General features: G+C 54.5%; 1 protein-coding gene across 7 annotated transcripts in view; it reads right to left on the reverse strand.

Moving 5' to 3' along the window:
* The window catches only part of DGKZ (diacylglycerol kinase zeta), a 42,614-nt gene that overhangs the window by 8,409 nt on the left and 11,382 nt on the right, over positions 1 to 22,823 (reverse strand). Inside the window, exons 1-8 of one of the 7 annotated variants that reach the window (XM_040495312.1) lie at positions 9,636 to 9,796; positions 4,293 to 5,045; positions 3,841 to 3,949; positions 3,281 to 3,376; positions 2,915 to 2,992; positions 1,806 to 1,862; positions 1,371 to 1,439; positions 84 to 155 (exon numbers count right to left, since the gene is read on the reverse strand). In XM_040495312.1, coding sequence (XP_040351246.1) covers positions 84 to 155; positions 1,371 to 1,439; positions 1,806 to 1,862; positions 2,915 to 2,992; positions 3,281 to 3,376; positions 3,841 to 3,949; positions 4,293 to 5,026 — 1,215 coding nt within the window. In that variant the 5' untranslated portion in view covers positions 5,027 to 5,045; positions 9,636 to 9,796. Of the gene's footprint in view, positions 1 to 83; positions 156 to 1,370; positions 1,440 to 1,805; positions 1,863 to 2,914; positions 2,993 to 3,280; positions 3,377 to 3,840; positions 3,950 to 4,292; positions 5,460 to 9,635; positions 9,797 to 22,656; positions 22,818 to 22,823 lie in introns of those variants that run through there. The other 6 variants (XM_040495317.1, XM_040495316.1, XM_040495313.1 and 3 more) reach the window with 6 other exon arrangements.

Consider the following 22,823-nt stretch of genomic DNA (forward strand, 5'->3'; position numbering starts at 1 on the left):
GAGCCGGGCTGAGCTGAGGCCTGGGGACCCCCACCCAGTGCAGCCCAGGGGACGGCCTACGGCGGGGCAGGGCGAGCACTCACTGCTTGCTTGCACCAGGAGCAACTGATGGCCACGATCTCCTTGCTGTGGAAGGTGAACTTCTGCTGGAAGCCCTAGGGGGAAGAGGGTGGTTGGGGCACCAGGGACCAGGTCCAGAGCAGCAGGCCCAACTCCTCTTCTGTTGTCAACCTCTCTCCACCCAGGGAAATTGAGCACATTTTTAAAAATTAAACAAAAAACAATGGGCCGCCTGGGTGGCTCAGTCGGTTAAGTGTCCGACTTCGGCTCAGGTCATGATCTCGCGGTTCGTGGGTTCAAGCCCCGCGTCGGGCTCTGTGCTGATAGCTAGCTCAGAGCCTGGAGCCTGTCTTCAGATTCTGTGTCTCCCTCTCTCTCTCTGTCCCTCCCGTGCTTGCTTTCTCTCTCTCTCTCAAAAATAAATAAAACATAAAAATAAATAAAATAAAAAACAGAACAAAACGACAAAAAAAAAAAAAAAACAAAAAAACAAAAAACAAAAACCCTGTAAAATAAGCCCCTGGAGCAGGGAGGCTTAGGACTCTCTGAAGTTAACTGCAAGGCGTTGGGTGCACACATGTGATCTGCTCAAAGCATCCACAGCTAACTCCTGTAGGCGGAGATGCCCTCCTTCCTGACCCCAGACCCCCAGGCCCCTGGGCACTTACAGCGCTTCACGCTTCTTCACAGTACCTATCACATTCATACCCTTGTTCGCCCTACGAACGTTACTGAGGGCCTGCTGGGTGCCAGACACTCTGCGTGGCACTGAAAGTGGGCAAAGGAAAAGAGGGACAAGGCCCCTCGACCTTCCATGGCCTATGCTTACTGACAGAGACGCACAGGAAGCAGACAATGACTAAGTGACCACCACACTGTGGACTGTGCTCAGGAGGACTGCCTGCAGAGTCTGTCTTCAAGCCACACCCTCCTCCTCCAGGAGGGCAGGGACCCACTACCCACTACCCAGTGGGGCTCAGCACCCAACAGGCGTTCAACAAGTATCTGCCGAGTTACTAAATGAGTAAGTCTAATTCTTAGAGGGCTCACGTGTAATTTCTAAGCAGTCCAGATACCCTGCACTAGAAGATAACTTTCTTTCCTGCTCTCCTGCTCTGTCCAGAAGCCTAGGTGTTTTGGAACTGAATGGGCACCTCAGCCAGGTTGAAACAGAGCCCTAGGACTCTGCACTCAGGAGAAACAGTCGGTGATGGGCAGGTCACACTGGATGCACAGCCTGAGGCTCGGGGGCCACAGGGCCCAGGTCCGGTGGTCATCAGGCTGGCCAACTTCCCTGGGCAGGGCCTCACCTTCCCACAGTGCCGACACTTGCCATCCTGGCGTCGCCTGTGTACCCAGTGGTGGCGCACAAATGTTGGCTGGTGGAGGAAGAGAGAGTATCACCGGAGTGAGGGGTGGGGCTGCAGGAAGCTCTCTGCAGGAGTGTGTGTGAGGTGAGAGGGGCTGGAGACTTCTCAACATGGCCTCAAGGTGGGGAGTGAGGCTCGGGGTAGGGGAGAAGAGTGAGGAGGCACAAGAGGCAGGCAGTGTCCCATCCACTCTGCAAGCAGGGCCTGCCAGGCCTTCCCCACTGAGACGCTCTCAGAGCCTCAGCCCTGCACCTCCCTGGGCCCCAGAGCAGCCTCAAAGTTGCTGAGTCCCCTGGTGGCACTCTGGAGACACTGTGGAGAAGTCCACTCAGGAAACTTGGGGCCTCCTTACCTGTAACTACCCTGGGCACTTACCTCACGGATGTTCCTGGAGCCTGATTCACGGAAGGACGGCTTACAGCGGAAATTTATCTGTGAAACATTGCAATGACCGCCCAAATGTCAGACCCTCCTTTCACGGAGTCAGACATATAGCCACCTCCTCCAGGGAAGTGTCACTCACAAGGTAGAGCTAGCCCCAAATCATCCTGGGAGCCCTCAGAATGTGAGACACCTCTTTTCAGAAGCCCTCCTGCATCCCTGCCTCCTCTCCACCATAGCCAGAAGGACTTTTTCCTTCCTCTGTTAGCATCCTGGGATGGGGGAGACTTGGAGTTTTGTGTCCACTCCCCCACCATTAAAAGGCAGTATGGTTTACTCCTCCCACATTTTCCCCTTACCCTCGAATGCTCCCAACCTAGGCATGTGCAGGCACCCTGATAGGTGCTTGCAGACTTGTGCTGGCTGGTCCCTGGAGACCATTAGCTCACTTATGAAAACTGGTGTGATCCCATCTTAGCCTCTGTAACACCTGGGGCTACGTTTGTCTCTCTTTTCCCAACTGTCCCTGCTTCAGCCTTAGCAAAGTTGCAGGGAAACCTCACTCTATGAGTCAGGGGCTCGGGCAAGTGACCCACATTAGCCTTGCTAGTCCTAGAAGCTTTCCCATGTGCTGATCGGGGTTTCTGCTGCCTGGGGAGCCCCCCACCCTTGGCCTGGATCTGCCTGCTCAGTGTCCCCTCTACCTTGCTTTAGAAGCACGGGCCCAGAGCCAAGCTTCAGGGCTACACGGGAGTGGCCTAGCTTCGGCAAGACCATGGCCCCTTCTAAATGTTAATTTAGGTGCTAATAAAATGGGGTCTCGGCCATCGCTCATTATTCATCCATAGTGAGCCCCACTCTGTGCCAGGCTTGTTCTGGGCAGTGGGGATAGGGTAGCTAATAAAGGAGTGGAGGGAGACAGGACTCAAATGCAGGTATTTCAGCTCTAGGGTCTTTGGCTCTTCACCACCACGCAGGCCGGGGCACTCTTGGCAGGCAACGCTTGTAACATGAGTATCAGTGCAGAAATACACATGTGTGTTTGCTGAGGGACTTCAGCACCCAAAGGGGAGGGGCAGGAAAGGCTGAGCACTCACACTTACCTTCTCCAGTTGCTCAATGCAGGGGGTGTGCACCACGATCTTGCAGGCTGCACACTTTCTCCGGGACACTGATTTCTGCTGCAGAAAATGAAGAGGAGGCCCTGAAGCACCAGGTAACTCCGCCCAGAATGTTCCCCAGGGCCAGAAGAGAAATCCTTCCATCTTCCCTCTCTGTTCACTGGGAACCCCCGATCCTGGCACCAGAATACAGCCCCCATTCCTCCTGCCATCCTCAGACAGCCCACAGCGGGCGCTCAGGTGACAGTCCTGTTCCCACCTTCCCAAGAAGGCCAGCAGAGGTCTGTCTACAGGCTTCTAGACCCACTCTACCAGCAGGGGGCAGCATGCCGCAGAGAGCTCACTCACCAGCATCTTCGCTACACAGTACTGCTCCCCAACATAGCAGAAGTCCCCTGACACGTTGGTCTCGAACCAGATGTGCTCCCCATAGGTCGCGGACTCCTAGACCGCGAGACAAGCGTGCTCAGCGCGAACCTGCTACCCAGCCCACCAGTCAGTCCCTGTCCTGCCCCACCAACCCTCCTCTCTCCCAAGACAAATCTGCTCCAGCCACCACAATCTGCTTTGCTCTATCCTGTTTCCCCAATGTCCCTACTCTTTTAAGATTAAAAAAAAAAAAAAAAAAAAATGTTTTTAAGTAAACTTTAAACCCAGCGTGGGGCTTGAACTTACAACTCCAAGATCAAGAGTTGCAAGTTCCTCCAACTGAACCAGCTAGGTGCCCCTCCCACTGTCCCTACTCTTGAGGGCTTGGCTCAAATGTGGATACCCTAGGAGGTCTGCCCTGACCCAAAGGCCCATGGGCTCCTCTCACAGCTGCCCCCAGCACCTCCTTCCATCTCTAACTGCTGCTGTGGCTCCAAGCCCATCCACCTGTCCCTCCCTCCTAGCACCCCGCCACTCACGCTCCAGTCCACAGTGCTCCGGATCTGCCGCTCTGGCTCGCTGCACAGGGCCCCGGGAGCGGGAGGAGGGGGTGCCAGGTGCTGGAGGCCCGACTTGGTGATGGCTTTCCTACAGGAAAGGAGATCGCTGAGGCCAGCTGAGCATCTGGTGACTCTGCTTCCTTCTCCCCTTACCTGGGATCTCTGCCCTCACTGTGACTTTAACCCTTGGCCAGGACAGGGACCGCAATGAGGAGGGTAGATGCCCCAGGACAACCTAAGACTCTGAGAGGTTCCCTGCAGGAGACTCAGCCCTCCTCACAGCCCTTGGGGAGCGCGCTGGCTTCCAGGCACTATCCAGAGCCATTCCCAAGTGGGGTGCCCTCAGGCCAGGCACAGTCCTCAAGGTCCTTCCTCCAGGCCAGTCCCCTTGGGGGCCACACACTCGCCCTGCCGGCCGCAGCTATACCTACGCAAGCAGGGCACTCCAGGTCTGGGGTCCCGCTGACTTGCGCCGTAGGGCTACCTGACGCCTGCGGGACAGCGGGCGCACACGAGCAGGCATCACAGGGCCAGCTGTGGTGCCTGAGGCTCTTCGACCCCCAGAGCCAGGGTGTTGGCCTGGGGGCCACTGCTGGCTGAGGCGCCGGTAGTAACCGTGCAGGCCCCAGAGGGCACGGTCGTACACCGCGTCAGCGGGGAGCAGGTGGGAGGAGGCACGGCGACGGCGCAGGTAGCGAGGCACAGGCAGCAGGGTGCCCCGGTGTGAGGATGGGCCTGGTCTCCTGGTGCCTGGCTGGGTGGCACTCAACGGTGCAGCTGTCACGTCTTCCTCCTGAGCTGTCTCCTCCTCCTCATTCGTGCCCATAAGCCCAGCCAACAGCAGGCGCGTGCCCAGAAGCTGCGCCCCAACAGCAGCAGGCTGTGGGGTGGGCACCTCATCCACGAGGAAGCGGGGGTTGCAGGCAGGGGGCACGGTGCTGGAGCGCCGGCGGCTGGTGCCCCGGGTCCCCACCCCACAGCCCAGGAGGCAGCCGTGGAGCTGCGCGCTGGAGCGGCGCCGCTGGAGCAGCGAGGAGGAGGCCTGCCCGGCAGGGGAGCGGCGTCGGACCTTGCCTGTGGGCAGCCCCACGCCGCTGGGCCGCCGCTGCCCCTCCCCAGTGCCTGGCGCCTTCCTCTGGAAGTGTCTCCTAAAGAAGGTCTCCATGGCAGGGGCAGGTGGATGGCTGTTGGGCAGAGATCGGGAGCATCAGGAGCTCGGTCAGGCCACGGCCCATCCTGTGCCTGGGAGCCCAGTCACAGCCTCAGCCCTCTGAGCAGAGAAGGGACACAGGGAGGAAGCGGGAGGATCCGTGGCCTCTGACCCCCATAAACAGGGTGTTTGAAGGTAGCACAGAATCCTCAAGGGAGCCCACGTTTACCACTGTTGGAAGCACTGGCGCTCTCCCCAGTTATACCCTATGCTGCTCCCACAGTAGTGGGTACAAGGGGCTTCCAGCTACCCATGTGGCTCCCCTGTCCAGGCACCATAATCCACAAAGCCCTGGCCTCTGCCTCCCTCGCCTGAGGCTGATGGAAAAGAAAAAATGGGAGCTGGAAGTCTGCAGTCCTGGGTTCCAGTTTGCAGTCAGCCTCTATGGACTGAGGAACAAAGGATAAGCCTCGTCTTTTCCTCTCACTGGGCCTTTGTTTGGCTACCAACTCAGGGCAGGTTTTAGCTTTCGGTGTCCCCTCCTAGGACACAGCACAAACTAAGCTATGGTAATAAAATGAGGCGCTCTGAAAAGAAACCCATGGGGCATCTGGGTGGCTCAGTTGGTTGGGCACCCAACTCTTGATTTCAGCTCAGGTCGTGATCTCATAGTTCACGGGATGGAGCCCCACATCGCAGTACTGCCCGTGAGGAGCCTACTTGGGATTTTCTCTCTTTCCCTTTCTCTCCGCCCCTCCCCCATTCGCGCTCACCCTTGCACTCTCTCTAAATAAACAAACATTAACAAAAAAAAAAAAAAAAAGGAAAGGAAAGGAAAGGAAAGAAACCCAGTCCAGATAAGGCCCCCAGAATCTCAGCCCCAAGTCATGGGGTCAGGCTCAGAGTGGCATTACAAATGGAGAGGATCTGATTTAGGGATCATAAGGGCCCTGGGGAACAAGGCCCTCAGAGCTGGAAGGGGGCTGCACAGGGGGAAAGCCACTCCAGTCCTCACCCAGGGGGACTTTGTATGGGGAGCAAAGAGAGGCCCGAGACAAGAGAAAAGCCTTCTGGGTGGGTTCTGGGTGTGCATCTCTGTCTCTGGGGGGCTAAAAGAACTTCATTGGTACTAGACTGCTCCGTGTTACCCTTCTGGAAAGGCCTAGTATGGACCTCCCAATGTGGGAAAGTACCGGGTGACAGGTGCTGTCTGAAAACCCTTCTAGCCCTGCTCTCAAGGGAGGCTGTGAACTGCACCTTGACCTAGGAGCCAATACTAGAAGCTCCAACTCTTGGCCCCAGAGCTCCCTCCTGCAGGAGGCAGAACCCATGGGGCCCATCCTCACTCAAACCACCCTTCCTTGACCTGTTCTGAACATGTGCCCAGCTTCCCTCACCAGCTCACCTACTCCTGGCTGCCCCTTCTTCACCGGCTACTGGCATTTCCACATCCTCAGCTCTTCCTGACAATGGGGAGAGGGCAGGAAGCCTGGTAAGCTGGGGCATGGGGGATGCCTCCAGAATGCCCAGGGATGCCTGTGCCTCGCCATCAGGTGACCTCCTGGGCCCTGGTAGCCACAGAGAGGTCTGAGTCACAGCCATGGGACATCTGCCTGCTGAGGGCCCAGCAGAAGTCACACATGGTGGGTGAGAGCCTTGGACAAATGATAGTAGATGATAGGTGGAGGACCGGGCTGCATGTCTACTGCCCATTCCTCCCACCACCCACACACCCACTCTTTAATTTGCTACCATCCTGTGAGTCCAGCGAGCAACGCCAGCCTGAAGCCCTGGATGGGGGCAGATATCAGGGGAGAGGCAGATGGGGCCAAGATGTCCGAGCTCCTATGATCAGCGAGCAGCTGAGGCAGCGTGCCTGGTGAAGCAATGTTTGAGACTGCCTGGCTCTTGGTCTCTGCCTGCTCCAGCCCCCAGCCTCTGCAGGTGACAGGGAGAAGGGCAGGAGTTAAGCTCTGAGGGCAGGAGAACGGGAGTGGACAGAGAGCTCTTGGCTTCCTACTAAAATCAGCATCAACACAGCTAACATTTACTGAGTGCCCACCGTGCGCTAGGCACTCTGCTAAGCCCTTTACAAACACACGTATCATTTTATAAACCACAGCAACATGAAAGGACAGGTACGGCATCATGCCGTGTTCCTGATGGGAAACTGAGGCACAAGGCGGTAACCTGCCCAAAGTCTACAGCCAGTCAATGGGGGGCCAGTGATGGAACCCAAGTCTACCTGAAGACAAAGCCCGTATCCCAGAGCCGTAGTGGAGAGCAGCGTCTTTCCTTTTGGGCCACGAGGCTGGGACTAAAGTGAGATGGGGTAGGGAAGGGAGCCCTAATAAGAGCGACAAAGGCCCCAGGCTGGTCAGGAGCAGAACTAGGACTTGAACCCAGGTCTGCCTGACCCGGGTCTGCTCTGCACCCGGGAAGAGAAGCCTGAAGGCCCAGCTGCCCACTGCTGCCTGGGCACTGGCTTGCCAGCACTCCCCCAGGGTGTCAGCTTTCCCCGCCCGTCTGGTCAGGCTGCCCTGTGACAGCTGCCCAGCCTGGAGGAGATTAGTCACCCGGACACACCGCCTGATGCTAGTGTCACCCAGAAAACAAAAGGCCGCAGTCAGTAGGGGGAGGTGTTCCAGGCACTCTGCGAGTAGTGAGGAGGTCTGGGCCCTGCCTGCTGCCCCAGACCCACACTGACAAGAGGGGCCAGGAGGCAGAGGTTGCCTCACGACATGCTCCAGCCCACACACTTCCGGGCAGCCCCAAGTTCAACTGTCCGGGAGTCTCATCAGCTGCCTGGTGGTGCGGTCACTGCAAGCGAGGAGCAAGACAGGCGAGGCGAGCCAGGCCAGTGTTCTGTGACCACGTGCAAAGCCGTCCCCACACGGGCCTCAGTTTCCTTGTCTGTCTGAGGAGGCTACGAGACTGGCTGAACTGACATTTTATGACAAGTTGTCCTGCAAAGCACCCATGCCTCTATGTTCCCAAAGCCCCCTCCCTGCAGGGCCCATGCTTCCTGCTCCTGTGGTCTCCATAGAAACCTCTGTCCTCTGGTCAGCAGTAGCTTGACTCCTGACTTCCTATCTTTGCTGAGGTTTCTCCTGGTCCAGTCAGAAGCTCGGCCTGGCCTCAGGCCTGTCCCCGCCTTTCCCCACAGCTCAGCTCTGAGCGGCAGCGTCTTCTCACCTCATGCTCTGTCATCTTCTACATACCACACAGTACGTGTAAAGGTCACTGGAAGAAGCCCACAGCAGAGCAAAATGGCTGCCCCTCAGCCTTCTGGTGGGGAACCTGAGCGGAGCTTGTCACACCCAAAGGGGTGGGATGGGAAAGGACTCAAGGGCTCCATGAACCTCCAGCTGGCTGTTGAGAGCCCAGGGAGGACAAAGGATGCTACAGGAGAGACACTCATGGTGGTATCTGGCCTTGTGCCCTTGACGAATAGCAGCGAGTGTGGCTGTGGGCAGCTGCCAGGGGGTGAGCAGGCATGAGCATCCCAGCTTCACTGGCTACTGGCTAGAAAGAACCAGACTCCTGGCCTCTCAGCCCAGACCATCTCACACCTTGTGCTAGTTAGTTTCCAGTGGAGAAGCCCAAGGGCTTGGGAATCCTGCGTCTGCCATTGCTTTCCCGGGTGGATCAACTAAACTTTCTGATCCTCAATTTTCTCATCTGTAAAATGGGGATGATACCAACTAGTTCAGAAGGCTGGCATAAGGCAGATTCTGAAGAGATGATGGTATAAAGTACCTGACATACCTGGCAGAGTAGGGGCATGGCAGGGCCTACACCCACAGCAGACGCAACGCAGGGCATGCAGATCATGCCATCTCCCGGAGTTTGTCTCTGCCCATGGCGGGAGTGGGAACCCGGAAAGGGAAGCAGGAGAACCCAGGGTGGCCACCACCCACTGCATGAAGAACAGAGCCCGGCAGCCAGAGCCACCTGGGTAACTGCTCATGCTATAAGAAATGCCCTCTGCCCCTGGTACCAACCAGGCCTGGTTCCTAGAGGTGCTCACACAGGACACCCCATGGGATTCAGCCAGGGTTCCCACTCCCAGCTGTGAGCAGGGCTCCACATGCCCCTTTCCTCAGTGAAGGCTCAGAATGGTGCTCGGGAGCCCCACTTCCAAGTAGCTGCAGGGCAAGGACCTGGAGGCCGCCTCCAGGGGACTAGTGGTCAGAAGCCACCTCTGGCTGCTCTGCTCTCACAGCCCGGATGGTCAGAGGGAAGGAGGTGGAGACAGCTGGGGGCTGGTAAGGGAGGGTCTCAGCTCTCCCAAGGTCCTTACTTGCTAAGAGGAGCCCGCTCAAAACAAAACAAAACAAAACAAAACAAAACAAAACAAAACAAATGCGCAGCAGGGAGCAGGTGGGCCAGGGTTGCACGGTAAAGGAGGCCAGCAGGCCAGTAATGTTTACTTCACCAGGGTCTGGTGGCGGCAGGAGCCCAGCCTACCCTTTCCCTTCCCTTTCCTTTTCCATCAGCTTCAGAGTCTCATCCAGGAATGGTGGTGCCAGGGCCGACCCTGATCTGCTCCTCCCCAGACCCACCCAGACAGATACAGGAAGGAGGAAGCAGAAGGCAAGGGTTGGGGGCAGTCCCCTTTGACCTGATCTGGAAGGCAGGGTGGCAGGCAGGTGGTGGGTGAGCGGGTGGGGCCTGGGGTCCCTGTAGGCAGGCGAGTCCAGGCTCTGGCTCCAGCTCCAGGCTGCTGGCCTCTGGCTGAGCAAGTCCTAGTTTGGAGAGCAAGCCGCTGTGGCTGCTCCTCTGCCCCCTCCCCCTCGTCACCCTCCCCCCCTGTAGCCTGAGACAGCCGTTATGAAAATAACCCGATTGGTAACCAACTGCACTTCCTCTCCCAGCGGCCGCTCCAGGCCCTGCAGCAAGCAGGCGGCCTGTGGGCGGGCAGGCACACGCGCACCAGTCCTGCCTCCTGGCTTCTCTTCCCAAAGTCCCCAGAGCCAGGCTGAGCAATAGCCCAGTAGCCTCCTCTCCACCTGGCACTCGGTAGAGCACACACAGCGCCTGCCTTGACTCCTGGAGAAGATCTGGGAAGACAGAAGTGGGGGGGAGGGTAGGTTTCCTTTGGGCCACCTAATGTCCTCTCATACTCCCTGGACAGGTGTTCTGGGGTCTGGGGAGAGACAGCTAATCACTGGCTCCAGTCAAAGTAACCACAAAAACAAATATCTGTTGAGTCTTTGGCAACTTACAAAGCACTTTCTCACAGGCACTTTCAGGCAGAGGGTTTATAATTCTCCTGCATAGGCAGCATTACTGTCCCAGCTAAACCAACAGGGCACCTGAGGTTCCTGGAGGCCTGTGACTACCCGAGCTCAGAAGTGGCTGAGCTGGGACTCTCAATCCTGCATCTCCCAGCCCTGCTGAGGGGGCCTGTCAGAACCGCCCTGGCGTGTGTCCAGGAGAGGTCAGCCCATGTCACGTCACACCCATTCTGTCCAGAATGCCACCCCCCTGCCAGCTTACACTCCTGGCTTCTCTAGGATCTAGAGTGGCAGCTCTCAAACTCCCTGGCCCCGGGACCCCTTTACACTCTTAAAAATTACTGAAGATCCCCAAAAGGTTTGGTTTATGGGGGTTAGAACTATTACTACTTACCAATATTAGAAATTAAAACTGAGAAATTTTAAAAATATTAACTCATCTAAAAACAATAAACCCATTGTAATGTTAACATAAATAACATACTTTTAATTTCTTTTAATATTTTATTTATTTTTGAGAGAGAGACAGAGTACAAGTGGGTGAGAGGCAGAGAGAGAGGGAGACACAGAATCCAAAGCAGGCTCCAAGCTCTAAGCTATCAGCACAGAGCCCGACGTGGGGCTCGAACTCACGAACTGGGAGATCATGACCTGAGGCGAAGATGGACACCTAACTGACTGAGCCACCAAGCCGCCCCAACATATTTTTATTAAAAAAAAAAAAGGAAAAGCTAGAAGAGGGGCACTGTTTTAATTTGTGCTAATCTCTTTAATTTCTGGTTTAACAGAAGACAGCTGGATTCTCATATCTGCCTCTGCAGTCAATCTGTCATGGTATGTTGTTTTGGTTGAGTGTATGAAGAAAATTCTGCCTCACACTGACATGCAGTTAGAAAGGGAAGAGTATTTTAATAGCCTTTTCAGGCAATTATGGATGTTCTTTGCTACTATATCAAAATATGACAGGTGGTAGTTTCTTAAAGGCTAGTGGCTATTGGAATCTGAAACCATATCAATGAACTTTTCACTGGTCTAGCTTGCATTTTGAATTTTGTAACATGAAGCATTGGAAAATATATTTTACTGAGTTATGCAGACGTTCCAAATTTTGACACATTTCCTTACACAAAATCAAGAAATCACACTTGCTAACATCACTACTGGTCTCATCAGTAAAGTCCTAGGAAGCTGTCGGGCTCTAGACAGTGGATACAAGATTTCTAATTTTTGCTTTCCAAAGGCTCAAATTTTATCATTAGCAACAGATCCTGATAATGGTTTTGAAGTGACAAGCTCACTACATTCATTTTTGAGAAAATGTCTGTCAAATACCCAAGTCTGAAGAGTTTTTTGGTCAGGTGTCAAGTAAAGAGAAAGGGAGCACGAGCAGGGGAAGGGCAGACAGAGGGAGAGAGAGAATCCCAAGCAGGCTCCGTGCTGTCGGCCAGCATGGAGCCTGCTGCATGCGGGTCTCGAACTTAACAAACCGTGAGATCGTGACCTGAGCCAAAAGCAAGAGTTGGACACTTAACGGCCTGAACCACCCGGATGCCCTTATAATGGTGTTCCTTAAAAACTGTAACTAGTACAGCTCGCAACTCAGCAGCAAAACAGCTTTTTTTTTTTTTTAATTTTTTTAACGTTTTTATTTATTTTTGAGACAGAGAGAGACAGAGCATGAACGGGGGAGGGGCAGAGAGAGAGGGAGACACAGAATCGGAAGCAGGCTCCAGGCTCCGAGCCATCAGCCCAGAGCCCGACGCGGGGCTCGAACTCACGGACCGCGAGATCGTGACCCGAGCTGAAGTCGGACGCTTAACCGACTGAGCCACCCAGGCGCCCCGCAAAACAGCTTTTCAAGACAACCATCGTAGTCCAGTTCGCAGCAAAAGTGCCTTAACGTACACTTCACATTTCTTCACACGGAATATTTAAAGATGTATACCGAAGGATCTGGGTGTTATAAAATAAATACTTCCTACTGCATTTTTTGTTGTTGTTGTGAGTGTGAAGAATACAATGGCTTCCAGTTCACATCCGGGCCGTGCCTTGGTTTGTGCCAAAGTTCCAGCCACTTTACGCTGCCATTGCTTTTGCACCATCAGTACAAACATCATCAACGGGGTGAAAAAGGCATGAACCAGAGCGGCTCTGAAGGTATTATTATGCAAACAGCTTTGACCTCACCAATCCTCTGGAAGGGTTTAGAGCGTCCCCAGGACCATACTGTGGGAACCACTGGTTCAGAATGCATTCCAAATCCTCAGGCCTAGCAAATGTGGCTTCTGCTGTATGGCACTAACTCAGCCTCCTACGCCCTGACACAAACCCTTGGGCTCTAACCAAGCCAACCTATATTCTGTGTCCCCCAGTCTGGCTGTGCCCGAGCTCACTGCTGTGAGCTTCTGCCTGGAATGCTGGCCCCTTCCCACCTTATCTCAAAATCCCACCTGCTCACAGCTGCCCCAGCCAAGAATTCATTACTCCCACTGGTAACTTCACACTTCTTATTCGGCTTTGCTGCCACTGGACCTGGAAGCCCTAATTCTTTCAAATCCACATGTCTCGTTCCTCTCACCCACCAGGCCACAGGTTCGTGGGGGCCAGGGGCCAGGTCTAGTGCATCTGGGCATGCCCAGCACAGTGCCTGGCAGGGAGTCCAGTGTTTACCCCTGATCAGCTTAGGAGGAAGGAAAAGGGAATTCCGTGGGGGAGGGGTGAGAGCCATAAGGGAAGAGAAGGGCTTCCTCCGCCTCGGGTACCGCACCCAAGGCCTGACCACAAGGCCCGGGCTGGCCCAGGCCACTTCTCTTTGTTGGGCGCAACGGGATGGCAACAGCCTTTTTTCAGCAGCTACCTTCCCCGCCTCCAGAGGACCTAAAGAGCGACAGCCGAGGCCCCTTTCTGGGCTAGGCACCACTGCCCACTCCATGCTCTCCGTGGCTTTGCTTACGAAACCTGGACAGCAGGACTGGCCAACATGAGGGAGGTGGGCAAGGAGGGGAGAGGAATGACTCAGGTGCTTGGGGGCTGGGCTCGGGCTCTAGCTCCGAGCTCCTCGCTAAAGCTCCTCAGTCTCTCTTTCACGTCCCAAGTCCTGTCTCATGGTCGGGCTCCTGGCAAGCTCTGGAGAAACGTCTGTGGAATCAATGACTGATCCATTCCTGGAGGGCCACCCCCCTCAAGCCGTCCTCCCACAGGTACCACAGCTCATTCTAGAGTGTCCACTTGCTCCTGATGGGCCTTCCCCTCTCAGCTGGGCAAAATGCAAGCCCTGGGCCTGGCACTCAAATGGCTTCTCAGCCTCCTCTCCCATCTCTCCTGTACTTTTTACATTTTATTTGACAGATACATAACTCATTCTGTGCCAGGCACCGTTCTAAGCATTTTACAAATATAAACCCACTGAACTTCATAAAAATGAACAGTATTATCATCTCCTTTTTACAGGCGAGGAAACCGAGGCACAAAGAGATGAGATAACTTGCCTGCGGTCAAACAGGCTGCTGCTAGTAAGTGGCAGAGCTGGGATTCCAACCCGCACTCTGCTCTAGGGCCATTCTTGAAATCCCTCTCTCTACGTCTAGTAGGTCTCTTTGTGGCTGTGCATTTGGCACCCAGGAGTCTATCTGGAATACCACTCCCCTCTTCTGCTTAGTGACCTTTCTCATCTTTTTCCTCTTGTCTTTTCAGAGTTGGCTCAGACATGGGCTCTGGTGGAAAGTTCCTCCCAGCCCCCTCTCCCGGGGGGTTAGCAGCTCCCACGCTCAGGCCCTCCCTCAGTTATTCTCGGCCATCAGCGCTAGTCCGCAAATCTGTTTCCCCCTCACCCCCCAAACTGTGAGCTCCTGGGACCATGAACTGCTCATAATTGCATCCCCAGGGTCTAGAAGTGCAGGACGTGGTTTGATGAGTGAATGGAGGAAAAAGTGAATGGTCCAGGCTTAGTCTCATGGATTAAACTGAGAGCAAAGGGTTTCAGGCACAGCGACCCAGAGGCTGGCCAGCTCCTGAGGCCTTCTTGCCAGCACTGGGTGGGGGAGTTGCTGGTTTGGGCTGAGCTTTTGTGTCTCAGAGGCACACACTGAAACTGAGCCCAGATGGGATTGCTGATATGTCTCCCAGTCTCTCCGCTGGCCCCCAAGTCCTTCTTCCCTCGTGACTGGTCCATCTTGTTGCCTTCTCCTATATCTGTAGCAGGTCTCCATCCCTCATTCAAAATTTAACTCCCTCTCTGAGCTTTCTGTCTGTGTTGCTCCCTCCTCCGCCCCCTAGAAGATCTCAGAATCACCTGTCAGCCCCAGCACCCCCTCGCCCCCTGCCCTGCTTCCATGCACCACACAGAGGGCTTTTTTCCTGCCTTTGAGGCAGATACTGTGTCTAAAATCTCTTTGAAAGGTTGCAGGAGACAGAGCTTTTGTGAGGGTTTATAGACTCAAAGGTCCAGAGGGGTTCTGCATGTGACCAGCTAGAGGACCTCAAGTCAAGTCTCTTATCGTGTCTGAGCCTCAATTTCCTCATCTGATAAACGGGGATAAAATGCACCTTGTCTTCCTCATGGGAGCTTGAAAGCTTGTTCATTGTAACCAGTTTTTCAGTTGACCAAAGCTTTAAAGAAAGGAAATAACTCCAGAGGCCTAAAAATTAAGACAACCACTTTGGAGCATAACTTGGCAACCACTATCTAAGTGGAAGATAACACCACTCTGTAACCACACGCTGGTAGACTGAACACACAAGGAGCTGTGTACTCGAATAGTCTCTGAAGGATTGCTTGCAATGGCAAAAATACTGCCAACAACCTAAATGTCCATCAGGAGGGTACCGGGCAAACAGCTTGCCATACAGTTACAAAAAGGAATAGTATATAGGAATCAAAATGGGTTCATCAGAGCTCATGTTTCAAAATGGTTAAATCTCCAAAACAACCTGGAGAGAAAAACCTAAATTCAGAATATGTACAGCATACCATTTAAATCAAGTGCAAAACTACACAAAACAGTACTATATGTTGCTGTGGATAAATGCCTATGCAGGAAAAAATTTTAAAAGACACGAGAATACAAATATCAAAAAAAAAAAAATCAGGATTGTGGTTTCCTCTGAGGAGGGAGACATGGGGCTCCCATCTCTATCTAAAGTAAACATGGCACAGTGATAAGATTTCACCAAACTAAGTGGTAGGTGCTATGCTATTCTGTGTACTTTTTTAAAAAATTTATTTTGAGAGAGAGAGAGAGAGAGAGAGAGAGAGAGAGAGAGAGGGAGGGAGAGAAGGGGAGAGGAGGGAGAGAGAGGGGGAGGGGGGGGATGGAGGGAAGGAGGGAGAGAGAGAGAAAGAGAGAATGAATATCCCAAGTAGGCTGCTCACTGACAGCACTGAGCCCAATGCAGGGCTTGAACTCACGACCATGAGATCATGACCCGAGCTGAAACCAAGAGTCAGATGCTTAACTGACTGAGCCACCCAGGTGCCCCTTTTCTAATTATAAAATAATTTGTACTTTTTAAAAGATTTTAAAATAATTTCTTAATAGAATAAATTAAAAAAATTTTTTTTAATGTTTATTTAATTTTGAGAGAGAGAAAGAGAGTGTGAGCAGAGGAGGGGCATACAGAGAGGGAGACACAGAATCCAAAGCAGGCTCTGGGCTGAGCTGTCAGCACAGAGCCCAATGTGGGGCTCAAACCCATGAACTGTGAGATCATGACCTCAGCCAAAGTCAGACACTTAACCAACTGAGCCACCCAGGTGCCCCTAGAATACATTTTTTTTCATGTTTATCTATTTTTGGGGGAGAGAAAGAGTGAGCAGGGGAGGGGCAGAGAGAGAGGAGACAGAGAACCCCAAGCAGGCTCCACACTGCCAGCACAGAGCCTGACACGGGGCTCGAACCCACGAACCATGAGATTGTAACCTGAGCCAAAATCAAGACTCGGATGCTTAACCGACTGAGTCCTCTGGGTGCCCCGAGTTTTAAAATAATTTCTAAAAAAAAGACAGCTCTCTCAGGTCACCCTGGGTCTTCCATGTATGGGTCTCAACAGTGGCATGGAACCCCAGCTGTGTCCTTTTCACTGTCTCATGGTAGGAACCCCATGTCTGTGGGGCCGGAAGGTCTCCCCCCAGAGGATGTCTTCCAGAGGAGGGTGAGCGGGTGGCAGGTTGTGTCAGTGGGGTGTCTGTGTGGGCTGGGGAGCAGGAACCATCTTGCTCCCTTTCACAACCACCCCCGCCTTAGTAAAATGTCAGCAAGCTGGGGAAGGGGGGGCGGAGAGCCAGGCAAGCTGTTAACCCGCGAGATGCTGATGCCGGGGCGTGGGTGGTGCAGGCCCAGGCTCCCAGACAGCTATTTTGGCATGTGCTGTGATCGGGCTCAGCCCTGGCAGGGGAGAGGCCTCTACGTGGGAGCTCTGGACTGGCACTGTGCCAGGCGCAAGGGGGAGGAGGTCTCTGAAAGGGAGGGAGAGGGCTCTGGGGGGGAGGAGGTCTCTGAAAGGGAGGGAGAGGGCTCTGGGGCCCTTCTCTCTTCAGACCTCTCACCGTGAGATGCTGAGTACAAATGAGACCCAGTGCACTGTGCTCTCTTCCCTAGCACCTCTCCCCAGGCCACAGGCCGCAGGCCACCCAGTGACCTCAGGGCAATATCAAGGGTTCCTTTGAAAATTTCGAGTCTTCTGCAACCTGCATTTTGAAAGCAAGATAAAAGATCACAGACTTGCCCCTCCACTCCACACCCAGCCAGGAAGCACATGACAATCTGCTTTTACAACCCATTCTCCCTCATACTCCCATAGTCCCATTACCAAGGGTCCTCCCACCCAGCCTTGAAGCTAGGGTCCTGGTGGCAGTTCTCCCTTGGGGTCTAGGAGAAGAACATCTCATGGGTCTCACTCCACTCCCATACCAGACAAAAATCTCTTAATCTTACAGAGCGCTCAAACCCCTTTATAGGCTCTACCAGTTTGGAGATGGGAAAATAAAACAGAAGAAAGGAGTGCTAGTAGGTAGGGTGGCCTATGTTGTGAAAAGATCCAGCGGGAGCTGTGTGATACCGGGCCAGGCCTCTGACCTCTCTGAGCCTTTGTTTCTGATCTGTAAAATGGGAATAAAGCCAACCACAAGAGTGTTGCAAGGATTACACGAACCGGATAGATTTACAGGCTTCGGGCGTCTGTTAACTCTGCCGAAGATGAGTTGGTGCCTCACTCACCTGGATGCAGGGGAGGGGAGGGGAGGGTGGGAGTGCTCCTGTCCTCAGCTTCCCCCTCTTCTCCCTCAGCCACGGAGCCCTGGACCTCACTCAAGCCTGCTCTCCATCACCTAACCAAGTCCCTGGTGTCTCAACTGAGGAAGGGGGAAAAAACAAAGATCAATGACAGACTGCTCCTCAAGGGCATCTGGTCACTGCTCTGTCCACTCTTCCCACTCAGAACTGCCTTCCAAGGCTCATACCTGTGACTAGAATGCCAGGCGGGTCCCATGTTGAGAACTATGGAGGCAGTTCTGATACCTAAGGGTATCAGGGGCTCCACAAAGGAAACTGAGGAAGCAGTTCTGGGGAGCAAGAAATGAGTGCTTGGTAGCACCCAGAGGTGCACCCACTAATCTCGCCCAGGAATGAGGAGAGCTGGTGAGCCTAGAGGCAGGTGCTCCCTCTTCTCATCTACACTGCCTCCCATGCTGACGTACAGAACTGCTCAGGTGGCAGTGGCAGCCTCCAGAAGGAGAGGCAGAGGGGGAAGGGAGGAGGGCAGGTTGGAAGGCACCAGATGAGGATTCCTCAGAAAGCAAGGAAGACTGTGGGGTCCTGAGCTGTGGTACAAATTGACATGATACAGGGGTTAGGGGACCAGTGTTGGAGTCTCAGGTAACCCCTAGCTATCTGTGAGACTCTGGCCCAGTCAAGGCCACATCACCAGGCCTCAATCTTTAGGGAGAGGGAGGGTTGGGCCAGGTGATGTGAAAGCTCCCGCCTAGCCTGCCCTCTGCCTCATTCTGATTGGCTCGGCCCTGGCAGCCAGAGTGGCAGGTAACTCGCCAGTAGGAGGTATCCGTGGGTCCACCCAAAGCAGGTGTTTGGTACAAGTGGACTAGCTGGAAGGAGAATCTCCCCTCCCACCACCCTCTCCACAATGGTAGCTGTCGCCCCCCTGTGTCGCTACAGAAATACTGCAAGGACAAGTTGCCCATCAGCTTCTGGACCTTAAAATTCTCTCTTGCCTTCGTAGGGATATAGGGACCCAACCCCTGCTTCACCTAGAGCCCAGCACAGGCCAAGCCTCAGGGCCAATATGCCCACTCACTTCCTCCTCTGCTTGGGGGATGACTGGTGAATTCTGGAGAGGTCTCCAGGAAGCTGAGGAGAGTCTGATTCTTTTTCCCCTACCTCCAGCTGCCCAGGACTTAGGCTTTCTTTGACTAGGGTCACTCAGTCCTTTCTCTGTCCTTGCCTGGGAGGACACACACTCTCCTGTTCTCTTTTGCCAGCTGGGTGGCTCTGTATCCTGAGACTTGACCTTTTGGGAGTATGGCAGGAGACAAAATGACAAGAGTCGCCCAACCCTTCCCCCGACCTGTAAGCCAGAGAGACTCTGGTGGGTGTGTGGCAGCGGAGGAAGACTGTGAGAGTCCTATCCTGGTTCCCAACCTCAGATGGATCCACAATGGCACACAATGTTGCATGGTGGGTGGGCAGAACGGGGTGAACTGATGCACAGCTCAGCCACTGGGGTCCCTTTTTCTTCTCAAACTGGTAGGAACCCAGGGACCCTAGCTTGCACCTGGTCCTCTGGACACCTGGGCCACTCCCAGCATCAGCCTAAGACAAACAACTCAAAGAGGTTCCTCTGCTCCCAGATATCCTGGTGCCACAGACAGGGGTTCTCGCCTCTGCATGAGGCATCCCTCAACATGTGCCTCCCCAACCACTGCACAATCAACCCAAACTCCAGCTCAGGCACCCCAATGGGCACCCTCTACCAGTCTGGACTTCTGGACCGTGCGGCATCACCTCTGAATGGGACCTATTGTTTCAAACTTGTTCCACAGGTGCATTTCCTGCCCTCTGGGAATGAATGACATTGGCAGAGCCAATGATCAGGCTCCCAGGGGCTCTGTAGGCCCAGGCTCCTTTACGTCTAGGTGTGTGAAGTGCCAGGTAATTTCTGATGCCCCTGGGGTGCAAAACCAGTTAATCCACAAGCTGCGTGACCTGCCCTGGGTCAGGCTGCTGGGACCGAGCCAGAGGATAAGTGAGTCCTCTCTCCAGGTGGGCCATGAGGAGGAGACAGAGTCACCTTCCCTCTCACTTCTGACCGACCACCCCCCCCCTCCCCCGCCCTTAGGCCAATAGGATCTGAAGGGTAAGAACAGAGGGAAGAAAACCCATATGCTCTGGGATTTGGGCAGGGCCTATATCCTCCTCTTCCAGGAGGGGCTGATGGTTCCCAGCAAGGACCCATAAGGTGGGATGGAGCTTGGGAGGATCATGGCCTAGCTTTTTGTCTTACTGCGCTGAAAGAGAAGGGACTCTTACTGCTCCCCAGGTTTCAAGAGGGTGAAGCCAGTTGTAGGGGTCTGAGATGGGCTTCAAGGACAAGCCTCTTTAAGGAAGATGCAAAAGAGGCTGTCATTCAGAGACCGTTGTACCTGACCAGATCAGGAATGATGAACACGCGGCCCATATACCACCACTACCCCTCCCAAGCCCACAGCAGAGTGCTGATTATAGAACTCAACCACTGAGCCAAGATCCGAATGCAGAATTCCCAACCCAGCTTTAGCAGTCACCAGCAATCTGTTATCCTCGGTCCTCCCTTCTAGCCACTGACAATTCACTTAGCAGGTCCCTCAGCCCCAAGCTCTAAGGTGTGGACTGGATGGAAGGGGAACAGGATAGGGTGAATGCAGAGGGCGGAAACCCAGTGAGAAGCACGAGAGCCTGGTTAAGGATGAGCAGGGAGCCTAGGGAAAAGACGGGGACGCTGGCTTCAGCTGGGGCACCGGGACCTTTACCTGAGATGGGCAACCAGCGAACGTGGCTGGACCAAATAAAAAACATTAAAGGGGCAGTGCCCAAGGCAAGTGCACTATTCCAAATGTTTGCCCCCTCCCTCCAATCAAAGCAAGGGGTGGGGGTCAGCCTCAGTGGGCATCTGATTCTCGGGAGTTCCCAGGACCATCAGGGAGGTCTTTTCCTCCACTGCCCTCTCCCTGACTCTACTTGGTTTTCCAAATACATTAATTTCTGAATGCCCCAGTGCCCCCAGCACAGTGCTACTATGCAGAGACACTCCTTACATGCTTCCAGAGGTGCTGATTTCCTTCTTATTAAGCAGCCTATCAGATCACTTACCATCCCCAGAGTGATGTAATACTGTGGTTCTCAAACTTGGTAGCACATTAGAAACACTTGGGAAGCTTTAAAAAAACACCCAGGCCCAACCTCCAGACCTGATGAGTCAGGCGTGCTAAGGATAAGATCTAGGAATCTGAATTTCCTAAAGCTCCCTAGGTCATTGTGATGTTTTGTTCAGGAACCTGGTATAGAGAAAGGGTTCTGGACTAGAGTTACAACTCTATCTCTGCCTCTTACTTGCTATGTGACTCTAGGCAAACTACTTATCTCCTTAAGCCCGTGTTTTTCCTCATCTATAAAAATGGAAAAATAACACCTGTTCTGCTTATGTTAGAGAATTATGTAAAGTATTTGTTGATTTTCTTGCTTCTTGTTCTTCCTCCTGAATGTGCCTGAAGTTCACCTCTACATGCACAAACCTGTGCCCTTCAGAACCGGCACAGCCACAGGTCACAAGAACTCAACGCTTGGTACCCTGTGGGCAGGGACAGGAAGCCTCTGGTGGAGCCCCTCCCTCCCCCTCCGGAGCCTGCGAAAACTGGAGACTACATCCTGCAGAGCTGGGTGTAAACTGCTCCATCTTGCAGGGCTGTGGGTGACAAAACAGAGGTACGAAAAGCCTTGCTCCCTGCCCTGTTTTATATGACATTGAAGCCTGTGTGGCTTCACAAGAGCCCACAGAGCTCCATCTGCCAGTGTGAGAATCCTGATCTCTGGGTGTGCTTGGTGACACAGATACAAAGAACAGGGCCCTGGCCAGGGTAAGGCTGGCAGAGGGCATAGGTCAGCATTACAGGGACGCCAACCCGCACAATAGGAGAAAACTGTCCACATTATTGGTGGGTAAAGTCTACCCCAGGAAGGATCAGGGCAAAGCTCAGAGAGAGGGGGTTGTGCTGAATGCCTTGAAGCCTGGGCAACCAAAGAAAAGTGAGAGGGAGGCCTTGGGCAGGCTCCAAGTGATCAGAGTCCAGCCTGAGTTGGCTCTGGGGTCCTTAGCTCATTGGCTGCAAGTTCCCCAGCCATTGGAGAAGGGCAGGAGTCAGTTAAGAAAAAGCCCAGGGAGCTAGGTGGGATACTCATGGGCCCCCACCTTCCCTCACCTTACACCAGGGCTGCATGGCTGGAAGCGGCTCCAAGCCAACACTGGTACACATGCCATGAGCTGCCTGCACTCAATCTTTCCACACCCCTCCCCAGCTCCTCACCAGAGTTCTGGTCAAAGCCCTGTCCCAGGCTTTGCTGATGACATTTGGTGTGCCGGTGGAGGGGGCAGGCTGGGGCTTGAACAGCCAGCACACGTTCCAGACTGCAGCCCACCCCATCCCTTTCCCAGCAAGGGATGGAAGCGGGTAGGGGGAGAGATGCCTACTGCCTAGCAGAGGTAGAGACTGGGGTCTCTCCACCAACTAAGAGCAATATAGAACACAGGTGGCCAGGCACCCCCCAATCCCAGGGAGAGGCTTGAAGTGATGAGCAATTAGCTCAGTAACCAGTGCTCTGGGACAGCCATGTGTTGTGACAGTATCAACAGAGGCCATGTTCTGCAGATGTCATGCAGTGATGGTAGGCAAACAGCCCCACCGAGGCCCGGGGGGCGGAGGGGAGGAGGGTGATGGCGTGACCCCCACCTCACTGTGGCCAGGAGGCTCGGAGGGGGCCCTGTTCTCTCAGTGCCAAGAAGGGGTGAGCGGCCGGCCATGAGGGCCCTACCTGCTGGTGCCAAGGGGCTTAGGTGCTTCTCTCTCCCTGCAGGCAAGTTGGAAGCTGACCCTGCCTCGGTACCACAGAGGAGGCACGCTAAGCTGCCGGTGCCTGGGAAAGACCTCCGTGCGGTGCCAGTGCCAGGACGCTGAGGGATGACCCTGACGCGGAGCCAACCCAAGTCAGTCCGTACCGCCGGTGCCCGGGGGAGACCTCCACTCGGTGTCAGTCCCGAGACGGCCGAGGGACGCCTGCCGGTGCCAGGAGCGGTATCCGCCCGCTACCGCGATCCCCACCCCGCCGCCGCCGCCGCCGCCGCCGCCGCCGCCGCCGCGCTCACCTGTGCCCGAAGAGCCGCAGCCCTGGGAAGCGCCGCTTGTTGAGGCGCCGTGGCGCCTTGTCCGGCTCGGGACCGGCGTCGCGCTCGGAGCCGCTGGACGAGGCGGAGGCCGACTCCGAGTCGCTGCTCCGGGCCTCGGGGCTGCCGTCCCGCGGCTCCATCCGGCC

Source organism: Herpailurus yagouaroundi, unplaced genomic scaffold, assembly GCF_014898765.1.
Source record: "Herpailurus yagouaroundi ecotype Mexico unplaced genomic scaffold, PumYag 187, whole genome shotgun sequence".
NCBI lineage: Eukaryota > Metazoa > Chordata > Mammalia > Carnivora > Felidae > Herpailurus > Herpailurus yagouaroundi.